Here is a 27,848-nt window from a genome sequence, read left to right as displayed (position 1 = left end):
CAAGACGTCAGAAGGAGGATCATCTGCTTCCAGAACAATGGCTGACTGCTGGTAACTGAGCTGCGGGAAGTGAAACTGCAGATAAGGGCCGGGAATAAGGTGAGGTGGCCTGGGGAACAGATGGTCGCTGGTAGTAGCAATGGGCGGGCAGGGTAAGGAGTGAGCATCGTAGCCACTCCTGGCATGGCCATGCGAGGAAGGGGGCCATGTGACCGCTAGGAAAAAGGAGGCGGGGTGAATGCATTCGGGGGAGTCGACTGCAATGCCCACTACACCTTCAACTAGAGAGCAGACAATGAGGTGCAGGAAGACTTGAGAGATTTCAGAGATTGAGAGATTTCAGAATTTGGTGAGAAAGGGATTGGAAGAGAGCTGGAGGGCAAGGATGACTCCAAGGCTTCTAACGTGGTCAACCTCGTGAAGAAACAGGCTTTGTTGTCCCGGGGGAGGGGGAAGGGGCAGGGTGGGGTGAGAACTCTGTTTTGCACACACTGAGCGGAAGGGAGATCCAGGTAATGACACTCAGAAGTCCACACGGATCTAGCTTTAAACGTCACCCTCCAGTCTGGGGTTTGCTTCAAAACAATCTGAGTGGTGGGTTGGCTACAGGTGACACAAAACTGGCCCTGAATAAATAACTGAAGTGGGTGAGAAAGTAAAAATTAGCTCAGACTAAGAAAACAAAAGCCGTGCTACCATCTCAGGCGGGGAAGACGGCACAGGTAAGGCCAGCTACAAAGCTGCCATGAAACACTACTCCTCCCGAGGGCACGCTGCTGCTAAAGTGTCATAACCACCCCCTTCTTTGCGTGGCTACTGCTTTCTGAGTCACTGAGCTCACCTTGTTCTCTGAAATGATGGACCGTCAGAAAGTTTGCCGTTTGAAATTTTATCAGTAAAAATGAAACACCCTCCTGTTGCTGGGAGGATCTAAGTCACTTTGACACAGAGAAACGGTCTTGATTTGCAATTCAGGTTTGGAGCTTCAGATAAGGGGCTTCTGAACACAACATTCACTTTGTGCTTTTGAAGGAAATGAACCTGGGCCTGCAGTGCAGTTCAGACCAGGCAGGCGTTGACTCCCGTATACGGAGACCTGCTTTTCTCTGAGCCTATCAAAGCACTGCTCCATTTACATTTTTACCTAAACTCTATCCTTCCCCCAGATCCTTTAATTCTCTTTTCCCGTTTGGTAAGACACCCATAGTTACTCTGGTGAGGTCCCTTTCATCACAATGAATTAATAAATCTGGTTTTGTCAAACTACAGGCTTGTTTCTGGTGATCTGAGGCTGATTGGGTCTGTGTAATGGGGATACAGTTCTTTGCACTATTCCCTCTGCTATTGCAAATGATTCACATTTTCCACGTTTCCAAGTTCTTGAGAAGTACTCACCCCATGATAACAATAGGAGCTATGATGGTGTTTGAGATCTCTGTAAGGGTGAGTTAACAGCCCTCCAAAGACATCCACACCCTAACCCCCGGCACCTGTAAATATGTTACCTTAATAGCAAAAGGGACCTGGCAGATGTAGTTAAGGCTAAAGATCTTGAGATGGGGAGAGTACTCTGCCTTAAAGCAGAGAAACTTTCCTGGCTGTGGTCAGAGAGAGATGTGACCACGGGAGAAGGGTCAGAGACGTAGTTGCTGGCCTTGAAGATGGAAGAAGGGGACACAAGCCAGGGAATGTGGGAAGCCTTTAGAAGACAGAAAAGGTAAGGAAACAGATTGTCCTCCAGAGAATCCACGTCAGAGTTCTGACCTACAGAACTAGAAGATAAACTTGTGCTACTTTAAGCCAAATTTGTGGTAACTTGATATGGCAGCAAAAAAAAAAAAAAAAAAAAAAAAGGAATACAAGATCACTCAGCACAGTGGGTAAAGACAGAAATGAACCAAGGGTGCCTTGGGGACGCCAACACTTGAGAGGAGAGGAGGAAATGAGGAGTCAGCTAAGGACACAGAAAGGGAGGGACCAAATAGCGGAACACAGAAGAGACCAAGGAGAAAGTTCCAAGGAGAAAGGGGTCCAGATTTAAACTGCCCACTCCTTAAAAGTGAAGGCTGAAGGGTAAGCAGTCTTGCAGTTTTAAAGCACATGTTCTTCCCTTGCTTCATCGTCCTGTGATTCTAGCATTTTCATAAAATCAACAGCCTTTCCCCTGAAACCACCACCTTCTCCTTTCATGCTAAAAGCCGGAGAGTTTGAGAACTTTCACAATCTCAATTCACATTACAAACCCATCAAGGTAATATTCCGGTTCGGGAAGAGTAGGTTTTACGACATCACAAGTGAGAATGAACTCTATTTTTATGTGCTAATCTAAGTTATTTGACGTTGGAGCACAGCCTAAATGGGAGTGGGACAGTCACCGGCCTGGTGTGACTGTGCTGTGCTGGGTCTCCGTGTTTAAACACTCCTCCCAGACCTGTCCCTCCTCGAATGCTAAGGTCCTCATTAAAACAGTCTCTCTAGACCATCTCACTACCAATTTGGAAAATGGCAAATTATTTTACCCAGGTAGACTGTCCATGGTGCTATCTTACAGAATATTCACATTCTTTTTTTTTTAAGTTTATTTATTTATTTTGAAAGGGGGGAGGGGCAGACAGGGAGGGAGAGAGACAATCCCAAGCAGGCTCCGTGCTGTCAGCACACAGAGCCCAATGCAGGGCTTGATCCCATGAACTGTGTTAATATGACCAGAGCCAGAATCGAGTCGGGACACTTAACGGAGTCACCCAGGCACCCCCGGAACATTCACATTCTGAAGGGCAAAGTTTATGCAGGGAAAGAAATGCTGAATTTCTAGATTTTCAGGCTTTTTCTAAGTGAAGAAGGTGAAGGATAGGAGCGTATTCCTAAATTCTAAACCCACTAGTCTTATGTGGTTTTGAGAAGCTGGGCCTAATGCCTCATTCTCACACAAAGACATTGCCACGTGACTTTTTCTCTGCCTGAATACCCTGCCCCATTAATTCTTCAGAATTCGGAACAGTTGCCACTTTCTAAGGGGGGGCTGTCCCAGCTTATGTTGGCTCCTTCTGCCATAAGCCCCCACGGAACACCCGTATGTTTCCTTTTGAACCGCTCACCACATAAGCAATTACTTGTCTGCTCTTTCACCCTCACCATCCGATGGCGAATTCTGCAAGGTAAGGACAGCCTGCCTCCGCTGTGCTGTTATCTCCTTGGTCTCTAGCATACAGGAGATACTCACAAATATTTGATGACTGATTAAACGAATGAAGGGTGGGGTCCCAGTGCTCTTATTCTGGCTTTACATTAGTGGTTCCTGAAAATGTAAATGGGAATTAAACATTTGGGCCCCTCAAAGCTAACGAACCAAAAGCACCGAGTTTCTAAAACATACCTACCATCCAATGTTCATCCCTGGTCTTGTCCAAAGCCTGAAGCGGCAAACAAACACAAGAACAAGGGGGTCGACAACACTAACAAGAGAATTCAATGGGAAAAGAGAATCATCTTTTCAACAAATGGTGGGACAACTGGATATGTGCATACAAAAGAACGAAGTCAATCCTTATACCACACACACAAATTAACTCAAAATGAACCACAGACCTAATGGAAGAGCCAAAACTATACAACTCCTGGAAGAAAACTTAGGAGCAAATGTTTGTCACCTTGGATTGTTCAAAACTTTCTTAGATGTGACACCAAAAGCCCAAGTGGCAAACTAGACTTGGTCGAAATTCAAAACTTTTGCGCTTCAAAGCACACTATCAAAATACACCCGAGGGAATGGTAGAAAATATTTATAAATCATGTCTCTGGTAAAAACTTGTACCCAGAATATCCAAAGTCTCTTACAACTCAATAATAAAAAGCCAAATAACTGAAGAAAGCACAAAGGATTTGGGTATTTTTCCAAGGAAGAAATACAAATAACAAATAGTAACATGAAAAGACGCTCAATATCATTAGCCATCAGGGAATGTAAATCAAAACCAGGATAGGATACTAGGACGGCTATAATCGAAATGACAGCAAGTTTTGGCAAGGACCGGGAAAGACTGGGGCCCTCATTTATCGCTGCAGAGAATGTAAAGTGGTGCAGCCACTTTGGAGAGTTTAACAGTTCCTCCAGAGTTACCATTTGACCTGGTAATTCCACTCCTAGATGTATATCCAAGAAAATTTAAAATCCAAAAATCTGTATATGAATTTTCATAGCATTATTCGTAACAGCCCCAAAATGGAATCCACATGTCTATCAATAGATGAATGGATAAACAAAATGTAGTATATCCATACAATGAAATATTTCGTCACAAAAAAGAACGATGTACTGATGCATGTTACAACATGGCTGAACGTGGAGAACCTTGAAAGAAACCAGTCACAAGAGGCTACCTATTATGTGATTCCACTTACATGAAATCTCCAGAAGAGTCATATCTAGAGACAGAAAGTAGACCGGTGACTTCCTAGAGCTGCACTGGGGTGGAAGAAGTAAGGGTGATGGGGAACAGGGAGTGACTGCTACTTGGTTGGCAATTTTTCTCGGGGTGCTGAAGACATTCTGGAATTGACTATGGTGATGGTTGCTCAACCCTATCAACCATACTAAAAACCACTGAACTGTGCACTTTAATTAGGTGAATTGTACGGTACGTGAATCGTATCTCAATAAAACGGTTAAAAATTTAAGTATGATAAAGAAATGCTGTGCTTCCATTTCACGACAGCATACATTTGTCAGAAGCCAATCTCACACTCGTTTCCCCAAGCATAAAGAGAAACACAGGTTTCTGTCTCCTGGGACGCTGACTTCTGAGCTTATTCGTTTTCCTGTGTGCCTGCATGACTGTTAAGGGCTCAGTGCAGGGATTCATGGAGGTGCAGGCTTCTTGCAATGGAGCATTTCGATTCTACAGAGCCATGCATTTTTCTCTTGACAATAAATTGTCCTTGGAGCTTGAAGTGCTGCACAAAAAATTCTTTTTCCAGCACAGTCACTCCATTAAGATCACCTGAAACTCACTGGGTATATTTAGGGCAGGCCAGAGTGCCAGGATGACTGAATCCTAAATGCAAGATGCTGGGACTTTTGGGCTCATGATTTGTTTTCTCCCTCCCTCCATCTTCCTTTGGCCCAGGTTCTTCAGCTCTAGCACAAAGGTCAGAGCACCCCACACCCCCAAACAAAAGTGCTGGATGGGAAGAGACAGGAGCATCCTGGAGTTCAGGTTCCATTCTCTAGTGCTGGGGGCCTGCACTGAGTGTCCACACTCTCCCGAACCTCTGTACTTCCCTCCTTCGTGCCCAGGGCAGGGCTTGGATGGGAGTCCTGGGAACAATCCCAGCCCAAGCGCATCAGAGGGAACAAGTGAGCACACAGGGAAGTCTAGGTGGTGAAGGATTCAGGAGAAAAGCTATGGCTGTTCTCAGGTGAAAATGGCTCATCTAGAGGGAGATTCAGAGCGGGCACCAAGAAATATGCACAGGGATAAACCAACAACTGGATTAACAGAATAAGCAAAACTTCCACTTTATTTTAGAAGCCTTTGAGACATAAAAGACAGTAACTGCAAAGTCGAAGGCTAACCCAAACCATGCACCTGAGTGTCAGAGCACTCTAGGGGCAAAAGGCGATGGAAAGGTGCATGACTTGGGATTTTTCCAGCTTTAGAAACTCAGAGAGCCAGAACATCCCGGGACTGGTTACAGATTATTTACAAAGGTGTTTACCTGTGCGAAAGAGAAAAACCAAAAGTTATATTTCACATTTTTAGCGCTCTACAACAGTCCACCCACACTGCATATGTAGCCGAGCCCACGAGGTTTTGTGAGGAAGGGAAAATAGGCATGGGGGAGAAATGGGACCTGCTCAGGGTCATACAGTATCAAGTGGCAGAGCTGGGAATAGAATCCATAAATTGTATTTCCCCAGTTCTAAAATACCTTTGAGGAGGAAGTTAGCTGGGAAGTCAATTATTTAACAATTATTAGCCCAAATACTTTAGAGAATAGGGATTATATTTGTGACATGTACAAGGTCCCACGGGCTTTGGAGTGTGAAATGCAATTTGAAGCACAAAGCATAAGACCATCATTCTGAAGTCTGAAGCAAAGACAAAAGTGCAATAAAGGAAAATCACGAGATGCAGGAGTTAAGATCCTCCCCACCTTTTTCAAGAGTTCTTCTTGTTTGGTTTCTTCTTCAGAAAAATCATCATTGACATCCAATACCAGCACTGGAATGTTCAGCAGAGCCTCAAAGTGGAGCCTTGTAAGAAGCATGAACGTTTTAGGGGACAGAAAAAAGAAAGCTGAGCCAACCTTCAATACTCACCAAGTCTTAGTAATCCATAGAAGAGATCTAAAGTCACATGGCTTCTCAATGAAATGGCATGTAAATAGCAATTTGAAAAAGAGTTTAATAAAGTTGGCCAGAAAGAGGAAGGCTGAAATTTCTCTTTAGTCTTGAAATGGATACGGAAGGTCAGAGCCCTACACATTTCAAGTGGACAGCATGCCGAGCCCGAAGGAAGGAGAGGCCAAAACTAGGACTGTCAACTTAGTAAGAAGGACAATTTCTCCAGAAATTTTCAGACCTTCACCCTGAGCTAACTATATCACTATCCTCAATCACAATGTTCAATCTAGGGGAATGTTAAAAAACAAAAAAGGTGAGAAACAGAATCTGATAAAAAGTCTCTTAGCATATACAGATTACATCTAACATTTAAGTTTCTGAGTTGGATAATGCTTGGCATTTCCAACCACTCGGTACACTCTCAACCTTCTTATGGGGCTGCGTGCTGAACTCATGTTTGGGCAACTGGCTTGTAGGGAGGCAGGTGTCTGTGTGGTGCTGCCCTCTTCTCTGCTTACCTGGTTGTCTTGTGAACAAGCCAGGCTTCGTGTTGACTGTGAAGCTGCTCGAGATATGCCAGCTCAATTCCTTTCTCCTCTTCCCTGGCCCTGTGGTGTAGTCTCTTCCAGCAAACCTAAAAGACAATCCCCAGGCCCTGCTGAGCTCATGTGTTATCCTGGCTGTGACAATGCAGTCCTCAGGGGCTCTCTGACTCAACTCATGATGTCTATCCTGAGAACGGTAAGCCATGACTTTGCTTCTACTGTCTGGTTTTCTTATTCAATCACAGGGTAATGGCAAACTTCATCAACCCTTTTTTTTCTTCTTCCCAATCCCATCCAGGAAGTCCCTAAATTCTCTTTAATCTCTCTCACCTCTGTCCTAGTCAGAGGTCCTTATCACCTCTCACTCAGATGGTGGCAAGAGCCTTCTGGCTCTCTGTGTTCTGGAGGCGGTGAAGTGCATGGGAACAGCACAGGCCTTAAAGTCAGAAAACCCACAATTCGATTCCTGTCTTCGCCTTGTACTAGTGGTGCAAGCTCTGTGGGCTTCCCTCTCCTCCCCTCCACTCACCCCATGGGGAGTTGGTGAGGACTCACCAAGGTAAGGCATGTCAAGTTCCTGGCCAAAGCTGCTCTCTCCTCCCAGTGAGACCCCTCCACCCACCCTTCCTTAGTGCTGCAGGAGAGTGGCGGTGCGCTCCTTGCTGCGAACACTTCCCAGGCTCGGTACTACCTACAGCCACAGAGCCCCAGGTTCAAGGAAGCATGAGGAGCATATTTACAAAATGGAAAATCTGAAACACGACTTTCATATCCTTTCACTCACTGAGTCTGCAGCAGAATGCAAACTCTGCCCAGGTCGAAGATAAAACAAAGAAGTAAACAAAAAGTGAGGCTTAAGACTAACTCTCCTTCCCTCCCCCTTTCCAGAGAGTGCATGATTCCACTCTGCCTTCACCTGGTAGAAAAGTCTGAAGCACACTGGCCCAGAGAATGTCTTCTCCTCCTTTACCTGTCGCACAAGGCCATCCCAGATCCTGGCCACCCCTCCTACCTCTCCACCTTCATCCTTAGCACCTCCCTGGACTCAGTGCCATTAGCCAGATCGGACCCGCAGGACAGGCCGAGCTCTTTACCACCTTGAGACTTTTGCTCCCAATCTTTGTTTTGCCTGATTGCTTTCCTTCCTCTTTCCACATGGCAAACGTTTCATCATTCAATGTCACCTGTCCTGGGAAGAACCGGTGGAGTAGCCCACTGATCTAGGACTACCCTCTTTCAAACACTTAAAAAACTTTATCCCAAATGTAAACTTTAGCTGCAAATGAAGCACACAATACTCCCAAAGACGCACAGCGTCCTTGCTGTTTCCCTCTCGCTCAGCCCTTCCTCTAAGGGAACGAAATCATGTAAACAAATTTCATTTATGAGCTTATGTCCAACTTTTCAAACTGATTAACAGAGACAGATCTGACACGTTAATACTTCTAGCACCCATTCCTTCTCGCCAATCTTTTCCCCTAATCAACTATCATCCCAAACTTAGATGAAGTCCTTGTCCTTGGGATTTTATAATTTACTTAGACAATAGGTAAACCAACACGCAAAACAGTGAATCAAGTGCTAAACTGTGAGCTTTGGATCTTTCTTCAGTGTAGCAGTTCAGATGAGGGAGGGAGCAGCTGTGCCCCAGAGTCAGAGAGGTGTTCCCTGGAGGAGGCAGGGCCCCCCCCTTTACTTCTAGTACCAGCTCCTGAGCACCACTCGGAGAGCCGGCGCTGTGCCAGGCCCTGGGGAAACACAGGCCGCCGGTGGCATTTCAGCTGTCTCAGGAGACAGAGGGAGGCGTGTACAGGGAGCTCTGAGAGCACAGCGGCTGGGAGCCAGAGCCTGTCTTGTTCAGGGCCGAGCGCTGGGCTGGCACAGCCAGTGGTCAGTGAAAACTCTGTTGCCTGCCGCCGTTCGCTGAGTCCATTTCTGCCCTCGTCTCCCTGGCTCTGTTAACCTTTTTCTCCTGCTTTCATCTTCTCCATTTCTACTTTCTTTCACCGTGAACCTGCTTTCTTCTTCCTCTTTCTGCCTATACACACCCCCCTTACTGCTGATGGCTTCAAGACATTTCCCCTTGTTCTCCTCCCTTCCCCATCACACAGCTTTACACCCCCAACTTCTAGCTGCCCAGTTCTCGATACCACAGCAACCAATGTTAATTTTGTATACTTTCAGAAATATTTTATGCATATACACATTCTTACCACTACTTTTTTAAAAAAAAAACACCGTACTTGTAAAAGGTGTCCCACTACATCCCCTGTGCTGGCTTTTCTTCACTTAACAATTAGTGTTTTCCCATCTTTTTTATGGCTTTAGAGTTTTCCAATGTATGGATAGAGCACAATACATTCAACTGATCCCTACCGATGACCACTTGGGTTGTTTCCAATAATCTGTTATTTACAAACACTGCTGTCTTGCACATGAGCCATTGTGTCCATTTGGGAGCATATTTATGGTATAAATTCCAAGGAGCATGATTAACAGGTAAACTCCTACTTCGAACATTCGGCAAAATTCTTATTTTACTGGTAAGGCTACATCAATTTTTTTTTAAGTAGGCTTCACACCCAGCACGGAGCCCAATGTAGGACTTGAACTCATGACAGTAGGATCAAGAACTGAGCTGAGACCAAGAATCAGACGCTTAACTGACTGAGCCGCCAAGATGCCCCTCAACAAATTCTTTTCTTCAAAAGTCATATGCAAGCAGTGCTTTAGACCTGTGTCTCTTGATCTCAGTCCTCACGAAAGGACACACCTGAATGTAAGAAGGGCGGTGTAGCTGCACACAGCAAGTGGGGACCTTCTTGCTGATCTGCCCCCTTGACCAACCACCGCAGGAAGAGAGGCTGCTTGGACACTGGACTGTGACCGCTAGTGGGCCTGGCCACTCTACTTCCCAAGCCCAAGCCTGGGTGCCACAGGTACCAGGAAATTCCAGCATACTAGCTCCATGCTGCCGACAGTCCCCGGCAGGGCTGCACTCTCTTCCTGATTCCATGGGGCTGGGTGGGACACTGAGGAACAGACATTTCTCTTTTGACTGTTTTTTAGGTTGGCTTGCCTGTGTTTTAGAATTTAAGGAAGAGCAGGTAGAAAGGAGCAAAATGCCCTACTGAGGTCCATCTCACATGCTCTAAACTCAGTATTTCTTTCCCAGGGCTTTGTACTACAGTATTGGGCACTCGCATGGCTTTTCACATGCAGACGTGTTCACGTCTGTTCTCTTCCCTCGGATATGGTCACCTCTGAGTCTCACAGGAGGGGGTCAGGGGTGACTCTGGGGAAGGATATCAGCATTCCTGGGTCTCTGGCTCTACAACCATCAAAAGACCATCAAAATCCACAACCAGTCTTAAAGCTTTTCTGCTTTTTCTACCATTAAGTTGCAAGAAACCTTCAAAGCCCCTCATTTTTTTTCAACAACCCCCCTCATTCCACCCCTGCTGAAGGAGCTCAGTTAGTCTCTCCAGGAAGGTGTGTCAGTCATACCACCACCACCGCGGCCACCATCATCACCACCACCACCGTCACCATCACTTCTCACAGTCATTCCAAAGGGCACAAGCAAGTGAGGAAGACTCTTGCTGGCCTTTTCTCCAGCTCCTGCAAGCCTGTGTGATGGGCTCTCCTACCTATCTTCTGACTGCTCAGTCTGCTCTCAGGCCTGCCCCTGTCCACAAGGCTCAGTCCCATCTCTAAAAAGCATGGCCTCTAGAAAAAATAAAATAAAAAAAATAAAAAGCATGGCCTCTAATCAGAAAGGAGCTTTCCTCCTAAGATTATGCAGTGTATCTGGTATTTGACTATACATTACATATGTCTCAAAAGCCGAGAGCAACACACCTCTCAAAAAATACCTCCAGCCTTGACTCAGAATCCCACTCCAGAAGAGCCCTTGGAGACCACTAGTCTCAGCCACTGGATTTAAAAGACAAGGACCCCTCCAGGGGAAAGGCGTCCAGGGTCACTGCCGGTCAAAGACTCTCCTTCCTGGTGCTCCTTCTATGATATCACCCTATTGCATACTAGGCTGGCTCCAGGGTCCAAGTCAGAGAGTCATAAAATGTAACTTCTGTAGTCCATTCTCAAGGTTCAAAAGGCAGCTAGCTATAGGGGCGCCTGGGTGGCTCAGTCGGGCGACCGACTTCGGCTCAGGTCATGATCTTGCAGTTTGTGAGTTCGAGCCCCGCGTCGGGCTCTGTGCTGACAGGTCAGAGCCTGGAGCCTGCTTCAGATTCTGTGTCTCCCCACCCTTCTCTAACCCTCCCCTGCTCACGCTCTGTGTCTATCTCTCAATAATAAATAAACATTAAAAAAAATTTAAAAACAAAACAACAACAACAACAAAAAGGCAGCTGTAAATTACAGTAGTATCAGGGTGAGGTGAGGAAACTCTCCACTGCATCCCAGCATCCTATTCAGGGAACCATCAAGACCACCCCAGACTCTGATGGATGACCCAGTTGGAGAGAAGGGAAAGTTGAGGCAATGGAGTACAGGTGACCTGGTCAGAGGAGCCAATCTGCAAACCCTGGGTGATAAAAACAATTCCCAATTTTCTCTGTGTTGTTACTCCATTGAGAGAGTCCCTTTCAGTCATTTGCTTTAGCCCTCTACTGCAGAAGCCTGTGGGAAATGGGGTACTCGATGCCAGAATGGGAGGGTGTTTACCCTCTACCCACCACGCTCCAGATAATACCCACAATCTAATTTCTCCAACCAGAAAATCAGGGGTTGGAGAATGTCACCTCTCAGGTTTCATATGGCTGGGAAGCTTAAGGCTTGAAGTTCTGCATTACCTGGGGAGTAGCCTGGAGGTAGATGAAGCCATGTAATTTGACCCGGCTGGCAAACTCCTGCAGGAGAAAAGAATGCCAGTCCTGATAGATATGCCATTCGATGTCACTGAGGGAACCATTTTCAAAAAGATTCTTTGCAAAGATATACCTGGTTGGAAATGTAAGTGGGATTGGGGGAGGGGAGAAGAATGGGAAAGGGAATAAAAGGCAAAAGGGAGAGAAGCAGAAAAATCAATAACCAACTTGTTCCACGTCTGTTCAAACCACTTAACCTTTCTAGTTCCTCATCAATCTTTAAGAAATCTGAATTCTTAACCTAGATCTCCTTCCTTGTCCCACAGCAAGATGGGAAATAGCATCTAGACTTTAGAAGCCAAAATCACAGCTCTCCAACAGGACTGATCCACTGGGAGAAAAGGGGCACTGGAAAAGAATATCATTGGTTGCTAGCAATTTTCCCTGTTGGAAGCCAGTCAGAACATACAGCATATGGTGCATGAAAACTGAAACTTTTGAGATTTCTCTATTATTATTGTAGCAAGCCTTCAAACAAAAAACCAACCTAGGGCTTGTGAGGGCTTCTGAGTCTCCAAGGCTGCTGAGCCATCCTCTCATACAGCTAACAAGCGGAGAAGGAAATGTACTGAAGTGGGGTCACCCATGCAGCAGGAAATGCATTTCTCACTAACTGCAGTATTACCAAGAGAGCAGACCTTCCCCCAAGCACACATGAGCTCTTCTTTACTTGTTTCCTCTGTTGCTGAGCTTCTAATCCAGGTACAAGGAAGCTAAATCTAAAAATCAAGCTAGCTTGAGCCTTGCTTACTGCCACAACAAAAGGAGCATCTGGTAAATAGGAGATCAGAGCTAACAAGAAACCCACTGCTTCAGAAGGGTCAATTCTGCTTTCAAACGTCAGGCATCTTGATACAAAACACAATTTACATCCTAAACAGTGAACACCAGTTTCTAAGGCAACGCTTAGCAACTGGCCACTTCTGGGAAAATGAAATTCAGAATCCTTGCGTACGAATGGCCCAGGGAAGTATACACCACAAGGCCGCAAGTGTTGCGATTAAAAGAATGGGCTGCAGTGTCACATTCCTGAGTGTGAGGCTGGCCCCCAAATTCATAAGCTGTGTTACCATGGGCAAGCCATCAAACTCCCTGAGCCCATTGCTTCCTCTACACAAAGGGGTAACAGTAGAACCCAACTCAGAATTGTTGTGTTGACTGTTTGTAGGACAAGGTGCTTGCTGGAGTGACCGGTGCATAGTATTCAAGACATCGTAGTTGTTACTATACCTACTTCTTTGCTAGGCTGTAAAGAAATTAATCTGGGAGCTCCAGAAGTCAACTCTCCCAGTCTGGAATGGTTTAGCTATGGTCTAGCCGAAGGCAACAAAAAGATGACTTCTGTAACTCAATTTCTGAAAAATATTTTCAGCTTCGTCAAAATTTAGAAACTAAAATCTTATAAAGACAAAAAACATATCTGTTATAAGCCTTTACGAGGGATCCTCATCTTTCTTGAGGATGAGCACTTCTTTCTCCCAGCTGGTGTTGATGGGGAGAGAGGGAGAAGGTTGGGCTAAGGGAGGGAACTACTGCATGTAGGTGCCGCAAAGAACAAGCGTAAGGACCCAGGCATCAGGGTCCCTGTTCTAAAAACACATGCTTTTGTTCCTTTTAACTCAAACCAAAAAGATTTAGGTTTCTTCCTCCCAGTCGTCCTCTCTCCCAAACAATTTGTGTTCCTCCTTTGAGACACACATCACACACGTGTGCACGTGTGCAGTCTCAGAGTCCCGTTAGAGTAGGATTACCCTGAAGGAAGGGACTGGGTCTCCTTTGCTCACTGCTAAGTCCCAGGATCCAGCCTGGTGTCTGAACATACAGGGATTTAATAAATCTGTGCTTGAGCAAATGAATGAATGAATGTTTTCAAAATGTTTATTTGAGGGAGAGAAAGAGCATGCACGTGAGCAGGGAAAGGGCAGAGAGAGAGGGAGAGAGAGAAAAATCCCAAGCAGGCTCTGCGTTGCCAGCATAGAGCCCTGATGTGGTGGGACTTGAACCCATGAACTGTGAGATCAAGGCCTGAGCCGAAACCAAGAATGGGATGCCCAACCTACTGAGCCACCCAGGTGCCTCAAGTGAATGAGTTCTTTAAATAGGGGAAAGGGTCTGGGGGTGCCTGGGTGGCTCAGTCGGTTGAGTGTCCGTTTGACTCTTGATTTAAGCTCAGGTCATAATCCCAGGGTTGTGGGATCAAGCCCCGTGTCAGGCTTCACACTGATCGTGGAGCCTGCTTAAGATTCTCCCTCTCTCTCCCTCTACTCCTATCCCCTGCTAGCACACGCTCTCTAAAATAGAAAATTAAAAAAGGGGAAAAGGCCTAAGTTACCATTAGGATTAAATGAATTATCTTTTCTACCTCAAAAATGCCCCCCTCTGAAGAAAACATCTAGAATGTATAGCTGTCTATAGCAAAAGCAGTTCTCATCTCTTCCTTTACAAGTAAATGTTAAGATCTTATACCTTCTAAACCAAGTATTCTTTTTTCTGAGGGGGTCTCTCATATGCCTACTTCACTAAAGGGCTGGAAATAAAAAAAACCCATGGTGAACATGTTTCCAAGCAACCAGGGTTGTTGTATGTAAGTCATCTTCCCAGTCCAAGAGGCATGGCTTAGGAAAGGGGAGAGAAAAATATACAGTAGTATACTCAACAAATGAAAAGAGCCAAAATCTACAGCCCAACTACCTGTAATTCACATATTTAGCTTTTATAAAGGGTAGGCTCTCTCTCGCTCTTTTTAATTTTAATATTTTTGAGAGAGAGAAAGCACAAACGGGGGAGGGCAGAGAGAGAGGGAGACACAGAATCCAAAGCAAGCTCCAGGCTCTGAGCTGTCAGTATAGAGCCCAACGTGGGGCTCGAACCCATGAACCGTGAGATCTTGACCTGAGTCAAAGTTGGACACTCAACTGACTGAACCACCCAGGTGCCCCTTAGTAGGCTCTCTCTTGGGGTAGAGAAGGAATATGTAGCCCGTATCTTGCACTGTTTTGCATATCTTGCATGACATATCTCGCAGCGTTTCGAGATATTAAAAATTACATGACATTTACAAGTGTACCCGTAGTTTTTTCCTACATGAGGCTTTATGGAACACCAAGAAGTAGAATTGATTTGTCTAATCTGGAAGTAAATGGGTAACTATTTCTTATATCTTCAGAAGTAAATGGGCAATGAAAATGTAGCATTTTTCAGGGCTCCTGGGTGGCTCAGTCACTTATGTGTCCGACTCTTGATTTCAGCTCAGGTCATGATCTCACCATTGTGAGACTGACCCTGCGTCGTGCTCCGCACTGGGCATGAAGCCTGCTTGGGATTCTCTTTCTCTCTCTCCCCCCCCCCCCCCCCCCCCCCACTGCTTGTGTTCTCTGTCTCAAAATAAATAAATAAACTTAAAAAAATTTAAACAGAAAAAAGCAGCATTTTTCAAAGTATACTTTTCAAAACCCACAGCAGAGCAGGGTCTGAGCAAGAGAAAACATGCGGTGCTGAGCACGGGGCCTGTGCCCAGTGGAGGGCTCGGGGTCTTACCTGTCACTGTACACGGACCTCTCAAAGACCTGTACCGCCTTCTTGGACTGTAATTGTTTCTCAGGAAAGGGCTCCAGCTGTACTTTTAAGCGGCTCATAAAAGAACATGTCTGGAATGTGTAGGACCATCGTGCTGGTTCCTGGTACATCATATCCAGCAAGTTTCCCAGATTTTGAGCAGTGTAGGCCTAAAGGGAAATTACAAAAGAGGAGAATTTCCTAGAAGGTACATTTACTTCATGGTGTTTGCTCCCCACACCCATGGTTTAATATCAATGAGGGAAACAATTACAGAAGTTTCCTTCTAAAAAAATGTAATCATATCCCCCAGTTTATTCAAAGCCACATAATCAAGGAAGAGATTTTCCTACCTGATTAGGAGAGAATTTGAGAGGGAGAGGACATGCCACCTTCAGCATACCAGAGAAGAGCAGAAGAAGAACCACACGCAGAATGAGCACATTCACTGACTGGTTTGTGGAGTCTGTCTGATGAAGAGTTCTCCAACAACAACTACTTGGAATCAAATCTTTCCATTGTAACACTATGTTGCCTCTCTTCTGAGCTTCCATCCCTGGCTATTTCTTTCTACAACTCCAACCCAGACAAGGAAGCAGCGGATTATTCGAAAATCCAACTAACCAACCAAAGAGAATTCTCTCTCTCTCTCTTTCCCTCTCAATGAAGGGATTAAAACAGCCAAGCAAAACCTTCCTCCTCCATTCTAGAGACTTTATGAAACATATTTAAAGACCCCTACGTGGCACGTGCAGGTGGGAACATGGGTCAGATATTCGAGAGCCCTGATTCTTTCCTGGGCTCTGCCACTGACTGGGCACAAAGTGAATTTTATGCAAAGCCCTTTGGCTCTGCATTCACTCAACTGCATTACCTGAGGGCCTGCATGGATGAGACGCTACATGGGCTCGATGGGCTCTATGCTGTAAGGGGTTCAGAAAACAAAACTAAGATTTATTTTCAGTGTTCACTATGTTGTTATCTCATTTAATCTTCAAAACAGCTTCATGAAGACGGAACTATTGTTATGCTCATTTTCCTGAAAGGCAAGTCCACTCAGAAAGGTTAATTAAGTAACTTACTTGTCCAAGGTCTCAAGGTGAGTAAGTGCAGAACAGGGACTCAAACCTGGCTTCCTCTAACTTCATTCTAATGTTTCTCTATATAAAGATAAGCTTGGAGGTCAATGATACATGGAATTTCCACAGATGGAAATGGGGATTAAGAGAGCATTTCGGGGGGTGCCTGGGTGGCTTAGTCTGTTAAGCATCTGACTTCAGCTCAGGTCATGATCTCGTGGTTTGTGTGTTCAAGCCCCGCATCAGGCTCTGCGCTGACAGCTCAGAGTCTGGAGCCTGCTTCGGATTCTGTGCTTCCCTCTCTCTCTGCCCCTCCCATGCTCATGCTCTGTCTCTCTCTGTCTCTCAATAATAAATAAACATTTAAAAAAATTAAAAAAAAAAGCATTTGGGTGGAGAGAAAGATATAGGAGGTGTAAAAGGTTAGACAACCGTAAGTGGTCCAGTTTGGCTAAGGATCAACCCTAGATTACACAGAAGGCTCCCAGCTCTCTGAAAGGCTTCACTGGGAGCAATGCAGGTAAAGCAGAATGGATCACAACATGTTTTCCCTCCTTTCAATCCTCCAATCCGCAAACACACAGCAGCCTCACAAATGGCTCCTGGTTACGAGCTGGAAGTAGAAGCAGGGGGATGAATTAGAATCCACTTGAGTCTCTGATGGTGTCACCAGAAACTGTAGGGAGCCCTTGGGGTGTGGCACAGTTACCAGACTGTGCAGAAGACCACTGAGTGGAGCGAGCTGCTGTGAGTACAGATGTACTAGGTGGACCAGGTGGGAGCTATTCCACCGGCAGGCTTTGGGCTACCAAAGGGAGGCCATTCCAAAACAAAAAACTGTACAGGGTCTACACGATTTCTGAAAGAACCCACCTCAGCTACAGAACAAATGCAGACATCCCTTCAAACATAGAAACAAAGAGAGGGAAATAACTGGATATAGAAATATTCAGCAATTCAAAAGGAGAAAGCCAATGTGTGTGCTCAGGACAAGCAGCCCCTTAGGAGACAGAGCTGTTGCCAGAAAAATCTCAATGAGAGTTAAGGGACTGCCACACTGATAAGAACAGGCTGTCATTAAAAAAAAAAAAAAAAAAAAAAAGGAACAATATGAAAAGAACATTCTTAGAGGAGAAAAACGAAATTGCCATAACAAAGCACTCAATGAAGATGGTAACTAGCACACTGTATGCTGCAGTAAACCTAATTAGTGAATCGGCTCAAGAAATTGTCCTTAAACTAAGAGAAAAAAAAAAAAAAAAAAACAGAAAAGGATGACAGAAATGAAGACACGCAGGGTAGAAGGAAGAGATCCAGTGTGCACTGTCGTATCGTGGCAGGGCTTTTTTGAGCCTCTCCTTGTCTTTCCTCTGGAAAGATAGATCAGGATGTAATGTCACCTGTGTTCCACCTTACAGTAATTAATATGATTTTGTATCAAACAACTTTCCAAACAAGAGCTAAAATGATCCAGAACTCCATAGTACCTGTAGCTCAGACAAAGCTATCTAGGGAGATGATTTTCCTTCTTATGAGACAAGAGTCCACCACAGGGAGGGGAAAAGCCACCCCCAACAAAGAGATGAGCAGAGGAAGACCCCTACTCATAAGGTGTGCGTCTCCCTCTCATCAGATTTCATCATCACTGAGAATCGCTATCTAATAGAAACATGTAGGATCTCTAGGTATTTGAGAACAGTTTAAAACCATGGAACAACTAGGAGTTATAGTAAGAAGGAACTGATCGGATAGAAAAGCTAAGACTAAAAAATTAAAGAAAAGCTCTGAGATATGAGACTTTCCACCAGAGAAATTCACTGAGTACCATAAGAGATTTCATATATATTTACATATATAGCTTTCATAAGCATAAACACACACACACACACACACACACACACACACACACACACACACCCATAGCTGGACCTATCCTGCCAAAATGTCGACAATTCATAAAAATAAAACAAAAACCTAACAAGGGGGAATCACACAAATTACTTATTTAAAAAAAAAAGGGGGGGGGATCAGGGACACCTGGGTGATTCAGTCAGTTAAGCATCCAGCTCTGGCTCAGGTCACGATGTGGTTGGTAAGTTCGAGCCGTGCATTGGGCTCTGTGCTCACAGCTCAGACAGAGCCTGGAGCCTGCTTTAGATCTGTGTCTCCCCCTTTCTCTACCCCTCCCCTGTTCGCACTCTATGTCTCTCTCTCTCTCTCTCAAAAATAAATATTAAGGGGCGCCTGGGTGGCTCAGTCGGTTAAGCGTCCGACTTCAGCTCAGGTGACGATCTCGCGGTCCGTGAGTTCGAGCCCCGTGTCGGGCTCTGGGCTGATGGCTCAGAGCCTAGAGTCTGCTTCCAATTCTGTGTCTCCCTCTCTCTCTGCCCCTCCCCCATTCATGCTCTGTCTCTCTCTGTCCCAAAAATAAATAAACGTTAAAAAATAAATAAATAAAAATAAATAAAAAATAAACATTAAAAAAAAATAAAAAAAAAAAAAAGGATCAGAACCATATAAAATACTTCTCTACAACAGAAACTACCTTTCATATTCCAGAGCAAAAAAACAGACATTTTTTAGACAAGCAATCACTCAGAAATTATACCACCCACATACCCCTTCTGAAAAAAATTCTCTAAAATATATTCCAACCAACTGAAAAATTACAAAATGGGAAGATGTGGTAATGAGAAAACAGTGGTCAGTGATCAACTGGTAGAACAGAGTGAAATGTAACTAAGGAACTATTATTTAAATGGGTATAAAACTGAGTGCCAAATTTCTATTGTTAAAAGAGACATTTCACAATGGAAAAGCATTCAGGATCTACAAAATTTCAGATAATTTTAATATACTGGAGAAGAAGATAATTTAAAAAAGTAAGAAAGTTTTGTTTTGGTTTGTTTTTCCCTTTCACAGAGACTCCACTAACATTAAAAGATAGGTTTAAACATGTACATTTTTATGTTTATATATTGGGGGGGGGGAGGGACAGAGAGAGAGGGAGACAGAGGATCCGAAGCAGGTTCTGCACTGACAGCAGAGAGCCAGATACAGGGCTCGAACTCATGAGCCATCAGATCTTGACTGGAGCTGAAGTCAGACGCTTAACCGACAAAGCCACCAGACTCAACAGCACATGTACATTTTTAATTTAAACGTTTCCGCTGTTAGGATAAAAATGGTATGTTTCTCGTGTGACTAAAGGGGAGAAAAATGAAAGAGAATATTAAATATAGCAAAAAGGAAAAAAAAAAAAGATGAAAGCATAAAATAAGGTGATAGAAGAGAGAAAATACCCAGGAAAGGCAAACCCTAACACTGGGTAAAAACTAAAAATCCTATTTGAAAGAAAAATACCTAAAACAACACAAACTCTGAATGATAATTGAGAAAGAAACAGTTGTCCAGTAACTCTACCCCCCAAACAGCACTGGATCCATATTATTTAAAAAATGATTTCTATCGTACCTTCAAAGAATAGATAATTCCTATGCTAAAACAGTATAAAACTTCTCAATTCATTCATAACCCTAATGGTAAAACCTGTTAAAAAAATAGCAATACCAATTAAATATATAAATATACATGCAAAATTTCAAACAACCTAGTAGCAAATTAATAGGACAGTATACCATGATCAAAAGGGTTCATTCTAGAATGTACAAACGGCACCACTATCAAATCTATTGACTACTACTAAGAGATTAAAAAAAGAAAAACCGCATGATTATCTCACTAAGTACTAAAAGGGCTTTTGATGAAAATTCAACATCTGATCCTGAGGAAAATGTTACTATCCTAGTAATTAGAAGGGCACTTGCCGCACATGATCTACTGAAACAATTAACCATCACAGAACTGAACACTGATGCGTCAGATGTCGTTTCATTAAAGACAAAACAAGATAAGGCTAACTAACTGTCAGTGCTGCTACAATTAGTATTGTTCTGGAACTTCTACCCAATAAAAGAAAACAGAAGTATGGATATCGGAGAACTCTTAACTCTTACAAATGATCAGTTTTTAGAGAAAACTATTATTTTCTAAAACCTCAAGCAGATAAAGCAAAAAAAAAAACAAAAAAAACCAATAATGTTACAAAAATTAAGTCACATGAGACAAATACGGTTAACTGCTTTCCTTCAAAACAGTAATAACTTTGAAAAAGATGATGGGAAAACAGATCCCAGTCACAATAATAAGAAAATACATAACCACTCAGGAATAAACTAAACAAGAATACTATTATGAAAAGTAAATAACGACTTGGGGAAAACTAGCCTCCTATAACTTTTAAAGTCACACAGAGAGCAAAATAAAACCATAAAAGATAGAAACATAGGCAAAGATTTTTATAATCTCAGATTGAGGCCTTTTTAAACTTTAACATCAAAGGCAGTAATTACAAGAAGATTTTATTACATAAAAACTTAAAAGCATTATATGGCAAAACAGATCATATATAAAGATAGAAGAAAAATGACCAACTGGGGAAAGTATCAGCAATATAGGACAGAGTTGAGATACTTAACATAGAGTGAGTTCTTATGAAGCCATTACAAAAATGTGAAGATCTCAATAGGAAAAAGAAAAGCAAGAGGTCTGAATAGACAATTCACTAAAGAATAGTAATAAATGACTGATAACATAAAAAGATGTTGAATTCATTGGTAATCAAAGAAATGTAAAACAAAGTAACACACCATTTTCTTGTCCCTCATATTAGAAAGGATGAAAAACAGTAACACCCAGTGTCGCCAAAAACTATGGGGAGAGTAGTACAACTTTTCTGTAGGAAAATTCTGTAAAGTATATATAACAAGTGTCAACAAGATGTGTAATTTCTGGACATCAAAATTCCAATTGTAGATTATCCTAAGAAAACACAAAAGTGCACAAAATTTAGCTATTAAAAAGAAAAAAAGATGTAGCTACAAGGATATTCATCATTGTAACACTGCTTATAACAGGAAGAAGTTAATACATGTAATATTATGTATTAAATTAAGTCTTTTAATTATGATATTATGCAGTAAACTGCGATCGTTAAAATGACTATGAAAGGAAGACCTTGTATATCAAAAGCCATGCAGGTAACAATTACAATTTTTGCTTAAAAAAAAAGGAAATGTATATATGTTTTAATACATTAACATAGGTGTATTAACATATTAACATAGGTGTATATAAATATATACATTTTCTCCTCTTTAGAAAGAAATCTAAAAGAACAAAAATGTTAACTATTTCCCTCTGGATAATGGGACTACGTGAGTATTAATTTTCTACTGCTGCACAACAAACTGTGCCAAAGTCTGGTGGCTTAAACAAAAAGAATGTTCATTATCTCAGTTTCTACGGGCAAGGAATTGGGGCACAGCTTAGCTGCCTGGTTCTGCCTTGGAGTTTCTCAAAAAGTTTCCGTCAGGATGTTGGTGGAGGCCAGTCATCTGAAGACTTCACTGGGGCTGAAGGATCAATCCACTTCTAAGAAGACTCACTCACACTCTGTTGGCAGGAGGACTCAATCATCCCTTGCTTCATGGGCCTCTTCACAGACAAGGCTGCTTCGTGACATGGCAGCCGGCATCCCCAGAGCCAAAAGTGATCAAGACAGAACAAAGTGGAAAATACAATGTCTTTTATGGTCTACCTTAGAAAGTCCCACTGTATTCCTGCTATATTCTATTCATCAGAAGCAAGTCCCTAAGTCCAGCCCACACTCAAGGAGAGAATTTGGGTCTACCTCTCAAAGGAAAGCTCATCCACCGATTTGTGGACGTATTTTTTAAATCCCTGTAACAGGTGACCTGCGGCATACTCAGAAAAAGATAGGTAATTTATTTTCTAAATGGAAAGCTAATTTCATAAATACTCCCCCCACACACACACACACACGAAGAGGCAATTTAAAAAACATATATCCACAATAAGCATGAAGTGCCTGCCTAAAGAGGTAATACAATTCTGAGTTCGAATAACAGAAAAATGGCACCTGAAACAAGTTCTATATTTTACCATTTAGAGTACTACTTTTAGTAAATTCTAACCAGAAAACTAACAAAGTGGAGCTTATCGCCTAGACAAAGTTACTTCGGAATGAGGAAGAGTCTGGAGGAAAATGGTGTTTGGCTTGAAAGACTCACGGAAGAGAAAGAGCAAACAAATCATTACCTTCAACTATATGAAGCGCTGTCATGTGGGAAAGTCAAAACACTTAAGAGGCAGAACTTGAATCAATGAGTCAGAGTCACAGGGATGCAAAGTGGCTCATACAAGAACTTTCTAACAATTAGAGTTGTTAAAACCCAGAACAAGCTGCTCGGCGAATGTTCCCGGTGGCTGTGGGAGGAGTGTGTGGAGACTGAGGCAAGGTGGTGCCATTCCCTGGGCTACCTCTGAGGTTCACGTCTAACTTGGTCCTTCCCTACTCACACTGATGTGGCTGGTGTTGAAACCAAACCTACGGCCTCTCCCAAAGCAGTAGACGTGACACTGGGTCCTACGCCACGAGGCATAAGTGAAATGCACCGCACTTGGCATAGTAAGTGGCAGAGTGTGCCTTATAAACGTCAGCTATTCTGCATCGACTCAGAGTGTGACAAGATGTTCGCTAAGTCCCTTCCAATTTCTCAGACTTCATAAATAAGTTAAGATCACTATAATTAACTATTAATAATCCTGATGGCCAGCTTCAGTAATACACTTAAGGGTAGGAATGACAAAGCCAGGATGGCTGGACATGCTTTGGGAAACCACAAAGAACAGAGGCAGTCACTTATGTAGACATGTAAAAACCACAAAAATCAAAACTAAACATATTCAAACAAATCATATCCTCTCTGGCACATGCGGTCTGCTTTCTGGAATGAAAGTATTTTAAAACAGAGACTCAAACTGGGCTATTTCACCAACTCAGAGCAAATTAGATTATTACAATGAGTTTATTCACCCATGCCTGCCAACTACCCACCACAACTCAAAACTTACTTTTTGGGTGCCAGCGGCCTGGACATTCTGCCATGTTGCTACAGGTTCTGTAGCTATGTGCCACTCTGGGTAAGTTTCCGTGAGTAACTTCACAAAGGTGGACTTTCCCACAGCTGCAACGCAAACAGCACGTATTGGGACACTTCCCAAATGAGGGCTGAAGGAGAAGCTGCTACTAAACTCTGCCACAAAGACCCAACTTAAGGCAACAAGCACCAGGTTTCCCAATTTCAAAACTCAGTGCCATACGACTGTCCGACGGCCAATGGATAGGTCAGGCCCTGCTAACCAGAGTCGCCATAAGGAATACGGGCATTAGGGAAGATAAATACCCTTCAGATATGACTTGCAGTTTTAATGCTTCAACCTCCCAGAGGCAAACTATTTAATAACCTTGAAAAATGTAAGACTACCAGAAGTAGATGAAATCAGCTACTTAAGTTGTAATGCGTGAATCATATTCTGTGACTGTAAAAACTGCAAGTTTTTCAAGAAAGAAAATTCAGATGATGACCCTCATTCGCTCAACGAACCTAATCAGTATTTACCGGAGTGCTTACTATGGGCTCAGGACTATCTGGCACTGGGGTACAGTGATGAACAAAACATAGGATGGATTCTGCCCTCACAGAGCTTGCACGGGAGACACTAAACAAACACGGAAGTAACAAATAACAAATGGTGTTGAGTGGTCGGAAAGAAAAATGCAGGACGGCTCTAATACAGCACAGGAGACCAGGGAAGGTTCCTCTGAAGAAAATGTTCTCTGAGGTAAGAGCTGAAAGGTGAGGAGTTAGTCAGGCCGAGGATGGGGGAAGGGTATTTCAGGCAAAGGGAGCCGCATAAGCAAGGGCTGGGGGGTGTGGGGGGACCTGGTGTACGACAAGACAGAAGAGAAGCCTGTGGCCTAGAAGAGACATGGTCAAGCAAAGGCTCAAGATGTTTGGAGGAGCAGGTAGGCAGGCTGGACCAGATCAGGCAAGACCTCGTAGCATGGTAAGAAGTTCGAATCTAGGGGCGCCTGGGTGGCTCAGTCGGTTAAGCGTCCGACTTCGGCTCAGGTCACGATCTCACGGTCTGTGAGTTCGAGCCCCGCGTCAGGCTCTGTGCTGACAGCTCAGAGCCTGGAGCCTGTTTCAGATTCTGTGTCTCCCCCTCTCTCTGCCTCTCCCCTGTTCACACTCTGTCTCTCTCTGTCTCAAAAATAAATAAACGTTAAAAAAAAAAAAATTAAAAAAAAAAAAAGAAGAAGTTCGAATCTATTCTAAGAGCAATGGGAAATCTGTGGCAACGTATTTTAAGCAGAGAAATGAAAAGATTCCATCTCATTTTTTATTTATTTTTCTTTTTTTTTTTTTGAGAGAGAGAGAGGGAGAATGAGCAGGGAGGGGCAGAGAGAGAGAGAGAGAGAGAGAGAGAGAGAGAGAGACAGAATCTGAAGCGGGCTCCAGGCTCTCAGTTGACAGCACAGAGCCCAATGTGGAGCTCAAACTCACAGACCGTGAGATCGTGACTTGGGCCGACGTTGGACATGCAACCGACTGAGCCACCCAGGTGCCCCAGATTCCATCTCGTTTTTAAAAGATCACTCTGCCAGCTGTGTAAGAACAGACCGTTAACGGGGCGTCTGGGTGGCTCAGTCGGTTAAGCGTCCGACTTTGACTCAGGTCACGATCTCGCGGTCACGATCTCACAGTCCGTGAGTTCGAGCCCCGCGTCGGGCTCTGGGCTGATGGCTCGGAGCCTGGAGCCTGCTTCCAATTCTGTGTCTCCCTCTCTCTCTGCCCCTCCCCTGTTCATGCTCTGTCTCTCTCTGTCTCAAAAATAAATAAACGTTAAAAAAAATTAAAAAAAAAAAAAAAAAAAGAACAGACCGCTAACAGAAGTAGCCACACCAATTAGAATATAATAGTAGCCTGAACCAAGGGATGGCAGAGGACGTGGGAAGTTGTGGTTGCTTTTGAGAAATATTCTGGAGATGAAACCAACCTAGTACAACAAATTATCTTTTTCCATTTACACCAATGTCTGGCCTATACCTTCCTGAGCTCCAGACTCGCTAAGGGCCCTCCAGACACCTCCGCTTGGATGTCCCACAAATACCTCAAAATCAGTCTGCTCCCTACATGAAGTCATCATCATCCCCACCAAAATGACTTTCTTCCCATATCCTGGACCCGGGTATGGCAGCAGCATCCACTCACTGTCAGGGCTTGTCCCTCCTCTGCCAAACCTCAAGTAGCCACCAAGTCCTTTTGCACTTGCCTTCTAAAATTTCCCCATCCATCCTTTTCTCTCCATTCCCACCTCCAAGCTCATCAGGCTCTCATCTCTTGCCTCTCTGACTCTGGCATTGCCCTCTTTAATCTATCATCCATACTGCAGCCACACTGAACACAAAATAACACTGCTTAAAACCCTCTACCAGCTCCCTATTGCTTTTGTGACAAAATCCAACCCTTTAGCATGGTCTACGCGACATAACACCTGCATATACCTCTCTGGCCTCAGCTTCCTTCAGGCACCCTGAGCTCCTGCTGACCAAACTCCAATCATGCCATGTTCTTCCCTGCAAATGTGATTTTGCAAATGTGCTCCCATTTCCTGGAGCATCTTCTCCCCTCACCTGGTCAACCCGCTACTCAATTTTCAAGATTCTGCTCAGATGTACTTCCTGCACGAAGCTTTTCCAGACCCTGACTACTCTGAGCTAGATCAGCTAATCATCCTTTACACTTGGTCTGGCCTTCTGGGTAAGAATCTGTCACTGCAATTGTAATTCTGTTTCTGCAGGTAGAAGATGGGGCTCCTCTAGGGCACACAGAGTGGAACTGGAACCACAAACCAGCATAATGATCTGACTGAGTGAAACATTTAATGGAACCAAGAGAAGGAAGGGAGGTGCCCTTCAAGTCAATTCTATCAGCCACCCAGGGTTACTGATCAGGCGTGAAGGGATTGTCTCAGAAGAGCCCACACATCCAACATGTGCCATCGATTACACACCACTCCAACTCCTGTCTGAACAACACAGGGTAAGAACAAACATCGTGAACCTGTGTGTTCTGTACAGTCACACTCATCTCTCAGTTCCACCTCCACCCAGCCCATGCGTGCCTTTGCACATCCGCCCAGCCTCTGCTCTTCCCACACTTCAGTGAATAAATGCCTTCCCCTGCTCTTCCAGGCCTGTGTCTAAATCCTTTCCCCTACCAAGGCCAAGGCCCCACCTCTTCCATGGGTTCAGAATGTCTCTAGTTCACATGGAATTTCTACCATATGGGGCAAGTGAATCAAATAAGAAATATTTATTAACTGCTTAAAGTATGTTTAGGGGCGCCTGGGTGGCTCAGTCGGTTGAGCGTCCGACTTCGGCTCAGGTCACGATCTCACAGCTCGGGAGTTTGGGCTCTGCGTCGGGCTCTGTGCTGACAGCTCAGAGCCTGGAGCCTGCTTCAGATTCTGTGTCTCCCTCTCTCTCTGCCCCTCCCATGCTCATGCTCTGTCTCTCTCTGTCAAAAGTAAATAAACATTAAAAAAAATTTTAAAAAAATAAAGTATGTTTAGCATTCAATTGTTTTGATTGCTTCATGGGTCTTACTTTTGGTTTCCTAACAGGACCTGACTCTCTGGGGTTGGGACCCAGGAATCCACATTTGTAAGTATGCCCCAAAGTGATCCCGATGCATACTTATATTTGAGGTTGCTGTCCATTACAATCTGTTCAAAATCAACAGAGGTAGTTTTTGTTTTTTTTTTAATATAGGTTCTAAAACCACATACCAGACTACTGAATAAAAGCCTACAGGCTTATCATGAAGTACCTAAGAGACTGACAGGAATTACAAATTGGTTGAGTTTATATATTATCAGATGTCTGCCTGCCCTAAAAAGTCTCTAGCTTAAAATATTTGGCATAGATGGTCAATATTTAGATCGCAGGTTGTTGATTAAATCTAGAACATGGTTCCTGCCTATCAGTGAAAAGCTATTTTAATTAACAGGAAAAGATTAAGGTAATTGAGATGGCTGGGATTAAGTGACTGCTAGAATTAAATGCTTTAAACGTTAAAAACAATCTAAAAAACTATTGCAGATGGACAGGAAGGGCCCTCAGGGTTAGAAAATGTCAAATTCACCTCTGAGATCAGACACTATTAGTTCATCTAAGGGCAGTCAGGACTCTGAGAAATCGACTCAGGCCATTTAAGCACACAAAACCCAGATTGGCAACAAATTTGATGTAATGGGAAATCTACAGTTCCAATTACTGGAATAATTACACCAGGACAACAGCTCTACCCTGCACCCCAGTGCCCATTCGAAAGCTTCTGGAAAGTCAGTTGAGTAATCAGAAGCTGGCTTCAGCAAAGAATGACAGTAAATGGTGGTGGCAGGTCCTAAGAGCTGTGCCATCCATGTTGCTCTAGGGCTC

General features: G+C 43.8%; 1 protein-coding gene and 1 long non-coding RNA gene across 4 annotated transcripts in view; one reads left to right on the top strand and one right to left on the bottom strand.

Moving 5' to 3' along the window:
- The first annotated feature begins 18 nt into the window (after positions 1–18).
- Positions 19–27,147, top strand: LOC122237358. Its single transcript, XR_006215826.1, has 4 exons — positions 19–99; positions 21,638–24,184; positions 26,207–26,448; positions 27,032–27,147. It is a non-coding gene; the product is annotated as an uncharacterized LOC122237358 (long non-coding RNA).
- The window catches only part of DGUOK (deoxyguanosine kinase), a 30,279-nt gene continuing 7,924 nt past the window's right edge, over positions 5,494–27,848 (bottom strand). For 2 of the 3 annotated variants that reach the window (XM_042981749.1, XM_015538064.2), the window contains exons 2-6: positions 15,321–15,508; positions 11,709–11,856; positions 6,865–6,980; positions 6,157–6,256; positions 5,494–5,718 (exon numbers count right to left, since the gene is read on the bottom strand). In XM_042981749.1, coding sequence (XP_042837683.1) covers positions 5,692–5,718; positions 6,157–6,256; positions 6,865–6,980; positions 11,709–11,856; positions 15,321–15,472 — 543 coding nt within the window. In that variant the 5' untranslated portion in view covers positions 15,473–15,508 and the 3' untranslated portion in view covers positions 5,494–5,691. Of the gene's footprint in view, positions 5,719–6,156; positions 6,257–6,864; positions 6,981–11,708; positions 11,857–15,320; positions 15,509–23,413; positions 23,527–27,848 lie in introns of all 3 variants that reach the window. The other variant, XM_007083444.3, reaches the window with a different exon arrangement.

Source organism: Panthera tigris, chromosome A3, assembly GCF_018350195.1.
Source record: "Panthera tigris isolate Pti1 chromosome A3, P.tigris_Pti1_mat1.1, whole genome shotgun sequence".
Classification (NCBI taxonomy): domain Eukaryota; kingdom Metazoa; phylum Chordata; class Mammalia; order Carnivora; family Felidae; genus Panthera; species Panthera tigris.
Note: the sequence above shows the minus strand (reverse complement) of the source record. Positions and strands in the feature narration are given on the sequence as shown.